Here is a 12,071-nt window from a genome sequence, read left to right as displayed (position 1 = left end):
TTGGAATGGAAACCTAGGACTGCCCCCAGGGTCCCGATGTCTCATCCAAGACCAGGTGGCTTAGCTCCATCTCGCTGTGGAAGTCTGGGGCCTGGTCAGCACAAGTACACAACCCAGCAAGAGGGTCAGGATCTGGAACTGTACTGCCATCACCTTGGCTCTGGTAGTCCAACGTAGACTCTGCTCCTGGCTGCCCTCTGGCCTGATCAGCATTGTGCTTCACACGGGTGGCTGCAATGGGAAGAGAGAAGGTGTGAAGGAACCAGCCCCTGGTATTTGTTAATAAGCTTTGATCATATTACTTTGGGCTTGTGAAGGGATAAGCTTTCTTTCAAACTAACCAGTCTTCTTTCTAATTCTTTGTGGCTTATGCTGGGTCCTCCCCCCATGCAATCCCTTTCCTTGGTCTTTGAGGTTCTGTGCCCTTATCCTATCCAGTCCTTTTCTCAGATTTTCCCATGCTGTTATGTCCCATTTGGGCTCCTACTGCAGTGGTCTAATAGTTTTGCTTCGTGATCTGATTTCTACTGCACGTGCCTAAGCATAAAAATCTCTTTTACTTATTCTTTCCCCACCCCCACCTTCGTATTGTATGGTTGTTCCCTGCAAAGTTGGTCCTTCCTACTTGGGGGAGGGAGGGATGTTAATCCCCTTGGCAGGGCAATGCAGTTATTCTCTGGAAGTTGATCCATGCAGACTTAAATCAGGCTATCTGCCTTAAATGGAAACTTACTGTACAAAGATAAAATTGGGTTGTGAAGCACAGTATGGGATAGCATTAAACACGTGGAGGTGATAATGGATACAATAAAGAAATTGAAGCACAGTAACAGGATAAGGAAGAACAAAGAACGAAGAATATCTTCCCCAAGTCTTAGCACCTTTATTCATAATTGTCCCAAACTTGAAGCAACCAAGATGTCCTTCAGTAGGTGAATAAAGTGTGGTACATTTCTACAATGGGATACTATCCTATATAATAAAAGCCTAATATGCTAAGTGTCTGGTTGTCCTGTCATCCATTCAACCAATCAAAGCATAATATGCTAATGATATGCTAAGGTCGCTCAACCACTCACTATGATGTGCACTGACCACCAGGGGGCAGACGCACTGGTAGGTTAGCTTGCTGCTGGGGTCTGGCCCATTGGGACTGAGCAAGATGGGCCGGACATGCACTGGAGCTCTCCCGCGGTCCCTCCCAGGCCCCAATTGTGCACCAGTGGGGTCCCTTGGCCTGGCCTGCACCCTCTCGCAATCCGGGACTCCTCAGGGGATGTCAGAGGGCAGGTTTTGGCCCAATCCCGCAGGCCAGGCTGAGGGACCCCACTAGTGCACGAATCCATGCACCGGGCCTCTAGTTTAGCAATAAAAAGAATGAGCAATAAATCCATAAAAACACATAAGTGAACCTTAAATGCATATTGCTAAGTGTGAGAAGCCAGTCCAGACAAAAGTTACTTTTTTATTCCACCTATATGACATTCTGGAAAAAGCAAAGCCATAAAAACAGTAAACAGATTAATTATGGTTCAGGGAGTTGACGGGGAGAGAAGAGGGATAAATAGGTGGAGCACACAGATTTTTTGAGAGCAGAAAAACTAATCTAGATGATACTGTAATAGTGGTCACACAGCATGTATTTATTTATCAAAAGCCATAGAACTGTACAACTCAAGAGTGAACCCTACTGTAATCTGTGGACTTTAGTTAATAATGATGTATCAATATTAGTTCATCAGTTTTAACAAATGTACCACACTAAAACAAGATGCTAATAATAATAGAAACTATATGGGATGGAGAGGGGTTGGGTAAACTGGGAGTACATATATGAGAATACTGTACTTTGGGTGCAGTTTTTCTATAAACCTAAAATTTGCTTAAAAAAATAAAAACCTGTTAATTCAGTTACTGATGCCTGAAAGAGTTCATAAAATTGATTATACAAAGTAATCTAATAGCCATAGGTAGTGTCTAACTAATGTAACAAAACAATGTTAAGGGAAGATATTTCTCTTCTGTTAAAACTTTAATTCTCATTGTGCCCCTCCCCCCCTTTTTTTTTTCTTAAAGAATACCTGTAGTCATTCTTGTTTCTGTGTTCATTTTTTTCTTTTTTTCTTTTTGGTCTTTTCTGTTAGGTGTATTAGTCCTTTCTTGGTACCCACCTGATTCACATGATGAGAATGGAGTACCTACTGATGACTTGGTATCAACTATTATGGATAAAGCTCATAAATACAATCTAAAGGTACTTTATTTCATGTATTTTAAATTTTTATTGAGATATGATTGACATATGACATATTTGTTTCAGGTGTTCATTATAATAACATGTATATATTTGAAACGATACCACAATAAGTCTAGTTAATATCCATCATTATACATTGTAACAATATTTTGTCTTGTGATGAGAATTTATAAGATGTATTTTCTTAGTAACTTTCAGATATGCAATGCAGTTATTATAGTTATTAACTATAGTTACTATGTTTTACTTTACATGCCAGGACTTAATAATTTTATGACTGGAAGTTTGTACCTTTTATCATCTTCAAACATTTTGCTCCACCCCATCTCAGGGAACCACGATCTGTTCTCTGCAGCACTGAGTTGTTGGTTGTGTGTGTGTGTGTGTGTGTGTTTAAGATTCCACATTTAAGTGAGATTGTGTGGTATTTGTCTTTCTCTGACAGACTTATTTTACTTAGCATAATGCCATCAACTTCCTTCCATGATGTAACAAATTGCAAGATTTCCTTCTGTTTTTATAGCTGAATACATATACCACATTTTCTTTATCCATTCATTGGTTAGTGGACACTACATTGTTTCCATTTCTTGGTTGTTGTAAATAATGATGCATTGAGTATCCAGTGTCTTTTCCACTTAATGTTTCTGTTTCCTTCATATAGTAGTTCTGTTTTTACTTTTCTGAAAGAAGTCCTTACTGTTTACCATAGTGGTTGCATCAGTTTATATTCCCTTTTCTCCATATCCTTGCAAACTCTTGTTATTTTCCCCCATTTTGATAGTAATTCTAACAGATGTGAGATGATATCTCTCTGTGGCTTTGATTTGCATTTCCCTGATGATTAATGAACTTAAAGTATCTTTTCATTTATTTGTTGGGATATGGATGTCTTCTTTGGAGTGGGGGGGGGTGTATATTCAGAACCTCTACCCATTTTTAAATCAGATTGGTGTTTCTGTTTTTATTGCTATTGTGTTGTATGAGTTCTTTATATATTTTGAATATTAACCCCTTATAGATAAATATTTGCAAATATTTTCCTCCATTTGGTAAGTTGCCTTTTATTTTGTTGATGGTTCCTTTGCTGTGCAGAAAGAAGCTTCTTAGGTTGATATCATTCCATATTATTTTATTTTTCTTAAGATACTTTTTTATTTTTCTTGTTATTTTTCTAATGGGTTGCACAGTAGCATTTTTTAATCTATACTTGTGAGTTTTCTTCCTAAAATTGATTTCTAGTTTCATATCATTGTAATCCAAAAAGATGCTTGGTGATTTTAACCTACTTAAAATTTTAAGACTTGTTTTGTGGCCTAACATTTGATGTATCCAAAAGCATGTTCCATATGCACTGGAGAAGAATATTTTTATTCTTTTGGATTGAATGTTCTGTTAATTGCATCTGGTATAACATGTCTTTATTAATTTTCTGTCTGGATGATTTATCCACTGATTGTACTATTATTATTTTAGTTCTGCCTACTTCAGCCTTTTAAGTTTGTTAATATTTGCTTTTTGTATTTAGGTTTCCCTATATTGGTTGAATAAATATTTAGAAATGTTATATATAGTCTCTTGTTGGATTAACACCTTTATACAGGGTATGGAAAAAGTAGGTTTACAGCCCGGCTGGTGTGGGTCAGTGTTTAATGGTCAACCTATGAACCAGAAGGTCAGGGTTGGATTCCTGGTCAGGGCACATGCCCGGTTTTCAAGTTTGATTCCCAGTACGGGGCGTGCAAGAAGCAGCCGATCAATGATTCTCTCTGATCACTAATGTGGCTATCTCTATCTCCCTCTCTCTGAAATCAATCTGTATACTAGTATATAGAAGGCTAATATGCTAAGTGTCGCTATGATGTGTACTGACCACCAGTGGGCAGATGCTCAACTCAGGAGCTGCCATGATGCACACTGGCCATTTACAGAGAAATGGCAGCGTGGGCCTGGTGCCGACAAAGCAACACTCAGCTTCCCCCAAGTGGGACACAGGCCCCGCCACCACCCTGGAGCAACAGCCCACTAAATTGCAGCTGATGCTGTCGAGACCCCATGGCCAGCCCGGAAATAGTTGCTGTGGGCACTGGGTAATGATGTCACGTAGCAACGCCAGGTTTCCTCTCCCTAGTGACTACTAGTAACCTCCTTGTAGTTTCTTCAGCTCCGGAACATGACTTGCTTTATAGCCAGATGAAAACATTTACACTTTAACCAAATGTCTGTGAAGCGTTTTCCCGTGCTTCTTCTCATTTGATCCTCACAGAAGTCCTGAAGTAGGTAGATAGGAGACTGGGTGGAATCCTATTTTCGTTTCATTAGCCAGAAAACGGAAATTTAGAAAGCTTAGAAACTTGATCCAACTGAAAAGAAGTAAGAAATGGCGGACCTTGAAAATGACTTCAGGTTTTCTCACTGCATAGTCAAACTCTGCTGCAGTTAAATATTTTACCCTTTGTTCTCCTTGTGTGATCTACAATAATAATCTGCTTCATGTTGATATTTACTGCTGTGTTGCTGACAACTACCTGAAAGAGAAGTTGGGGTGCTTTACTGGGCTGGAAAAAGTTTAGCTACATCAGAAAGCAGGTCTAATTAAGCAAGTTTATTCTATACTAGAGGCCCATTGCAGCCCAGCTTCGTCCAGAAGGTTGTTCAGCTGTCCGGTCTTATTTGCATATTACCTTTTATTATTATAGATATACTAGAGGCCTGGTTCATGAAAATTCATGCACTTTGGGGGGGGGGTCCCTCAGCCTGGCCTGTCCCCTCTCACAGTCCGGGAGCCCTCAGGGGATGTCCTACTGACGGCTTAGGCCCACTCCCCATGGAGCAGAATTTAATCTATTTATACTTAAAGTAGGTATTGATAGGTATGGGGTCTTGTTATTGTTTTATAGCTTTTTTGTAATTCCTTTGTTCCTTCTTTTCTTGTTTTCTTCCCTTTATGATGATTTTCTATAGAGGTAGGCTTATATTTCTTTCTCTTTATTTTATGTGTATGTACTATAGGTTTTTACTTTTTTGTTATCATGAGACTTCCATACAACAACTTATATTTGTATTAGTGTGTTTTGTAGACATGTTCCCCCATTTACATGTTTTTATGTTTCCCATAACATTATTGTAGTTATTTTTACTATTTCTGCTTTAATACTAGCTTTATAAGTGATTAATTCATCGCTTTTACATTAGATTTTTCTGAGTTTTAATATATATATATTTCAAGCGGTGAGATTTATACTTTTATTTTTTTTCTATTACAAATTAGCTCCTTTTTGTTTAAGCTAAGGAAGTCCCTTTAACATTTTTTGTAAGGCTGGTCGATCATGAACTCTAACTTGTACTTTTATGGAAAAATCTTTCTCATTTAGTTCTGAAGGATAATTTTGTTAGGGAGAGTATTCTAGTTTGTAAATTTTCTTTTAAAAGTGCTTTAAATATATTGTGCCACTCCTTTCTAGCCTATAATATTTCTGTTGAAAAACCTGTCGATATTATAGGGGTTCCCTTGAACATAACATACCATTTTTTTCTTTTGCTTCTTTTAAGATTCCTTTAACTTCTGACTATTTATAATGTATCTTAGGAGTCTCTGTCAGTACATTTCATTTGGAACTCTCTGGGATTTCTGGACTGCATGCCTGTTCTTCCCCAGATTAGGGAGGTTTTCTACCCTTTTTTATTTAAGGACTCCTATAATGCACATATTGGTCTTTTTTGATATTGTCCCACAAGTCCCTTAAGTTCTCTTATTTTCATTTTTCTTTTGCTGCTCTGATTGGATGAGTACCACTGTCTTGTCATTGAGTCTTTCTCCTACTTTTTCTAGTCTGCTACTGAACACCCCCCCCCCCCATTGTATATTTCAGTACAATTATTTTATTCTTTAACTCCATCATTTGTATTTGATACTTTCTTATATTTTCTGTTTATTGAAATTCTCACTGTGTTCTGACCTCGGTGAGCATCTTAAAGCAGTTATTTCGAACTATTCATGTGAAAAACTTCATTCGTTTCCTATTTCTGCATTACAAATTACTCCAAAACTTGGCAGTTTAAAACAAAACATTTATCATCTAATACTATATCTAAAGGTCAAGAATCTGGAAGTGTCTTAGCCTGGTAATATGATTCAGGATATCTCAGGAGATTACAATCAAGCTGTTGACTGGTGCTACAGTCATGCGTCCAACTCTTTCATGTGGTCATTGACAGGCATCAGTTTCTTTCAGCTATTGAAATGGGAGTTTTAGTTCTTCACCACATTAGCCTCTCTGTGGGGCTTCCTGTGTCTCTTATGACATGGGAGCTGGATTCTTGCTGGGGCCCCTCACAGGGGGTGCCACCTTGCTGGGGCTGACCAGCAGCCCCTGAGCGATGGATGAACAGATTACTCTGCTGCAGTTCACTGTGAAAGAGAAAGCTAAGGGATGGCCTGGCTGATAGCAACCAGGCAGCCTTGATTGCCTGCCTCCTTAGGCTTTTATTGGAATTTTTATCTTTAGATGCAATCAGTAGGGTAAGTAATCTTGTTTACATTGTCCTCTAGGGGCATCCAGAGATTAAGCATAAGAATTCCAGTAAAGACCCGGGGGTCTGCACATGCACAAACTTGTTTGGAAAGGTCAAGGAATAATTAGGGGTACCGCCTATGACACTCCCCTAAGTCTCCCTTAAGTCGGAATTCTGATAAACAGGGCAGGCGGTCTTCCACACACTTTCCTTTTCTCAGAATGTCCTCCTTATAACTTTCCAACCAAGTCTCGTGTGCTCCCCAACAGATTCTCCATAGTGAATGAAGAGAGAGTCCAGTGTAGAAGCTGAAGTTTTTTTCTGAACTAATCTTGAAATAATATCACTTTCATCCTATTTTATTGGTTTATTCACTGATAAACCAACCCTGGTACAATGAAAAAGGCAATTGCATAGGTCATGAATATTAGAAAATGGGGATCATATGTGGTTAATTTGGATAGTGGCTACTACAGAAAACTTGCAAATTTATTATATAGTGATAGCATGATTCTGATTCAAAAACTAAACAATAGCATAAGAAAGAGATTTATTTATAGGCTGATCCCACTGATGAAAATATATGCAAAATTCCTAAAGAAGACTTTAAAAAGAAGTTGTTATTAGAATGGATATTAAGAATAGTTTCAAGAGTATATGAAATCTGAATTCAAATCTCCTATATTCATTCCTGACTCAACCACTTACTAGCTATATATGTTACTCTTGTGCCTCAGTTTCTTCATCTCTCAAATGGAATGGTTATAGAGATTACATGCTTTAATATATATAGCATTTAGTGTCTGGCACAGAATACACTGTATAACAATTAAGTAAATAGGACTTCATTGGATATTTAAGGAGATAAATATCTTATTGGATACTGAAATTTTGAGAAAATAACTTGTTACTAATAACATGCTTAATAATGAAAGTTTTTTTTAATCTTGATAAAAAGGTATATTTTAATAACTGTGTCAAACACCATACTTAATGGGGAAACAATAGCAACACCAATCAAGCCTGCCCTCCATCAGTATTTAATATTACTATAGAGATTCTATGAAATAACTATTTTTAATACTTTTAAACTGCTAAGTAAAATCATTTTTTGCAAATGGAAAATACCTACAAAACCAATGAAAATAATCTAAAAATTATTAGACATCATAAGTCTAGTAATGTGACTGGAACCAAAAATATACACGGCAATAGGATTCCTACATTTCAGGGGGAAAATGTACTTTGTAATTAGCATAGCAAGGACATTTTAATAAAGGATATGAAATGAAAGAAAACGTACAGAAACATAAATTTGATGGGAAGACTCAAAATCGCAAAAATGTTCTCTCAAACATTTGTATCATATTTTTAATATAACTCATAATATTAATATGTATAAATTTAATGTAATTCTAATCCAAATTTCCAGTGAGATTTTTAATGCAGAATTTGACAGGCTAATTCTAAAATTTAAAAATATAGTTTAATTTATTAAAATGTTTGATAATGAAGGCAGAACTTGTCTTCCCAAATAATAAAATAGAAGTAATTAAAAGAGTATAGCATTAGTATCAGTATACAGAAAGAAAACAGATCAATGAAACACAGTCCAATAATAAGGCACTTTATATGGAAATCTGATATATAATCAATCATTTTGAATCATGTAAAAGGAATACTTATATATGATTTTTATGATACTGGTTTAGTTTTCTTGCATTATCCATTCTGTTGTTCTTGGACAATAATTTTCATTTCTAATAATTCTAATTTTCAGATTGCTATTTTTTCTTAGAGTTTATTCTTGTTTTCCTGTGCAATGCATTTTGCAACTTTTTAAAAAATTAAATTTGTTTGGGTGACATTGGTAAGTAACATTATGTAAGTTACAGTAGTACAATTCTATAATACATCATCAGTATATTGCATTGTGTGCTTACCACCCAAAGTCTAGTTTCCTTTCATCACTATATATTTTACCTTCTTTATCCTCCCACCATAGCCCTTTCTCTCTGGTAACCACTATAGTATTTTCTGTACCTTATCAATTTCTTTCTGTTTGTTTTGTTTTTTAGATTCCACATATAAGTGAAAAATTAGGGTTTTTGTCTTTCTCTGTCTGACTTAATTAACTGAGTATGACACTCTCAGGATCTATCCATGTTGTTGCAAATGGCAGTATTTCATTTTTTTTATGGTTGAGTAGTGTTCTATTGTATATATGTACTACCTCTTCTTAATCACCCATCAGAAGACACTTAGGTTGCTTATATAGTTTGGCTATTATAAATGCTGCAATGAACATAGGGCTGCATGTATCTTTTTGAATTAGTGTTTTAGATTACTTTTGATAAATACCCAGCAGAATTGCTGGATCATATGGTAGTTTAATACTTGTTATATGTTGATTTTGATGACAATCATTCTGACAGGTGTGAGGTGATATCTCATTGTGGTTTTAATTTGCATTTCCCTGATTGGTGATGTTGAACATCTTTTCTATGTCAATTGGCCATGTGTATGTCCTCATTAGAGAAATGGCTATTCAGGTCCTATGCCCATTTTTTAATTGCATTTTTTCTTTTGTTACTATTAAGTTGTATGAGTTCCTTATATATTTTGGATATTAAACCCTTAACAGGTATATTATTGGTAATAGCTTACTCCATTGAGTAGGTTGTCTTGTTTTATTGATGGTTTCCTTTGTTGTGCAAAACTTTTTAGTTTAATGGTTTCTCATTTATATATTTTTTCGTTTGCCTTGCCCAAGGAGACATATCCAAAAAAGTATTACTAAAAGCAATGTCAAAGTGTTTTTTTCTATTTGTCTTATGGTTTCAGGTCTTAGGTTTAAATCTTTAACCCATCTTTATTTTTATTTTATGTTTTAAATATATTTTATTGATTTTTTACAGAGAGGAAGGGAGAGGGGATGTGCCCGCAACCAAGGTACATGCCCTTGACCGGAATCAAACCTGGGACCTTTCAGTCCGCAGGCTGACGCTCTATCCACTGAGCCAAACCAGTTAGGGCTCTTTAACCCACTTTTAGTTTATTTCTTGTGTGTGGAGTCCAAATGTGGTCTTTCTTTCTTTCTTTCTTTTTTTTTTTTTTTTTTTTTTGTATGTTTCTGTTCAGTTTTTCTAGCATACTTTATTAAAGAGACTGGCTTTACTCCATGGCATATTCTTGCCTCCTTTGTCATAGATGGATCTTTGGTAAGGGTTTATTTCTGGTCTTTCTGTTCTGTTCCATTGATCTTTGTATCTGTTTTTAAGCCAGTGCCATGTTGTTTTGATTAATATAGCCTTGTAGTGTAGTTGGATATCAAATAGTGTGAACCTCCAACTGTGTTCTTTTTTCTCAAGATAGCTTTTATTGTTCGTGGCTTTTTAAGATGGTTATAGTTTTGTCATTGGTATTTTGATAGACTTCGAGTTGAATTTATAGATTGCTTTGGGTAGTATGGGCATTTTAATGATCTTAATTGTTCCTATCCATGAGCATGGTATATGGTTTGATTTATTTGTACCTTCAATTTTTTTAAGTGTATTATTTTTTGAGTAATAGGCCTTTCACCTCCTTGGATAAATTTGTTCTTAGGTATTTTAATTTCTTAATGCAATTGTAAATGTTAATTTCTCTTTCTGATAGTTAATCTTTGGTGTATAATATTAAAAAATCAATTGCATTTTTAATTTTGTTTTTTGCCACTGTAACAAATTATTAGTTCTAATAGTTATTTGGTGGAATCCTTAGTGTTTTCACTATATATAATGCTATCTGCAAATAATAATAGTTTTAATACTTTCCTTCCAATTTGGATGGTTGTCATATTTCACATCATTTTATCTTGTGTACCCTAAAGTAGCTATTTCAGTTGTTCTTATTACCTTTGTCTTGTAATCTTTTTATCAACATTATAAGTAATCAACTTCGTTTACTATATATTTACCTTTCCCAATAAAATTTATACTTTAAGATGTTTTCTTGTTATTATTTAGCCCCCTTTCTTTTCAGCTTAAAGTCTAACTTTTCCTTGTAAGGTTGGTTTTGTGGTGCTGAACTCCATTAGCTTGTCTGGAAAACTCTTATTTCTCCTTCAGTTCCAAATGCTATCTTTGCTGAGCTGAGTATTCTTGTTTGGAAAGTGTTGTTTTTCTTTCAGCACTTTGAATATGTTATATGACTCCTTTCTGGCCTGCAGAGTTTTTGCTGAAAAATGTGTATATCAAGTTGTTTTTGTTTTTTTCTTACTGCTTTTAAAATAATCTTCTTCTCTTTAACTTTTTAATTGATATGTCTTGCTGTGGGTCTCTTTGGGTTTATTTCATTTGGAACCCTCTAGGCCAGTGGTTCTCAGCCTTCCTAATGCCGCGACCCTTTAATACAGTTCCTCATGTTGTGGTGACCCCCAACCATAAAATTATTTTCGTTGCTACTTCATAACTGTAATTTTGCTACTGTTATGAATCGTAATGTAAATATCTGATATGCGGGATGTATTTTCATTGTTACAAATTGAACATAATTAAAGCATAGTGATTAATCACAAAAACAATATGTAATTATATGTTTTCCAATGGTCTTAGGCGACCCTGTGAAAGGGTCATTCGACCCCCAGGTTGAGAACCTCTGCAATATGTAATTATGTGTTTTCCGATGGTCTTCGTTCGACGCCCAAAGGGGTCGCGACCCACAGGTTGAGAACCGCTGCTCTAGGCTTTTTTGATCTGGAAGTGTTTTCTTCCCCAGGTTAGGGAAGATTGCAGCTCCTCTCTCTTTTTTTTCCTGGAACTCTTGAAATGCAAATTCTAGTCCGCTTGATTGTTTAGGTAAGTTTCTTAATCTAGCTTCACTTTCTTTTCATTCCTGTTTACTCTTACTAGGTGACTTTTTCTGTCCTGTCTTTAAGTTTACTAATTCTGTCTTCTATTGAACCCTCTAGTACATTTCTGTTTACTTTTTATATTCTTTAGCTATCTATGTTTGGTACTTTCTTATATTTTTCTTTACTTTATTGACGTTCTCACTGTGTCCACTCATTCTTCTCCCAAGCCTTGTTTATAAGCAACTTTATGATCATTAATATGAACTCTTTATTATTACCTCCCCAAGATTTTATCTTTACCTGGTGATATTTGTTTTTCATTAATTGCTTAATTCTGTGTTTGTTTCTATGCATAAGATGAAACAGCCATCTCTCCCAGTCTTGAGGGTTTTACTTTGTTTAGGACAGGGGTGGGGAACATCCGGCCCTGTCAAGGCATTAGGGGTGAGTTAATTAAATGTTTGA

The 12,071-nt window shown here is 35.7% G+C and overlaps 1 protein-coding gene across 2 annotated transcripts in view; it reads left to right on the top strand.

Annotated features, from left to right (window-relative positions):
* Positions 1 to 12,071, top strand: part of MANEA (mannosidase endo-alpha) — a 42,737-nt gene that overhangs the window by 16,430 nt on the left and 14,236 nt on the right. For both annotated transcript variants that reach the window (XM_036317371.1, XM_036317372.1), the window contains exon 3: positions 2,145 to 2,254. In XM_036317371.1, coding sequence (XP_036173264.1) covers positions 2,145 to 2,254 — 110 coding nt within the window. The remainder of the gene's footprint in view (positions 1 to 2,144; positions 2,255 to 12,071) is intronic.

This window comes from Myotis myotis, unplaced genomic scaffold, assembly GCF_014108235.1.
Source record: "Myotis myotis isolate mMyoMyo1 unplaced genomic scaffold, mMyoMyo1.p scaffold_m19_p_7, whole genome shotgun sequence".
Classification (NCBI taxonomy): Eukaryota; Metazoa; Chordata; class Mammalia; order Chiroptera; family Vespertilionidae; genus Myotis; species Myotis myotis.
Note: the sequence above shows the minus strand (reverse complement) of the source record. Positions and strands in the feature narration are given on the sequence as shown.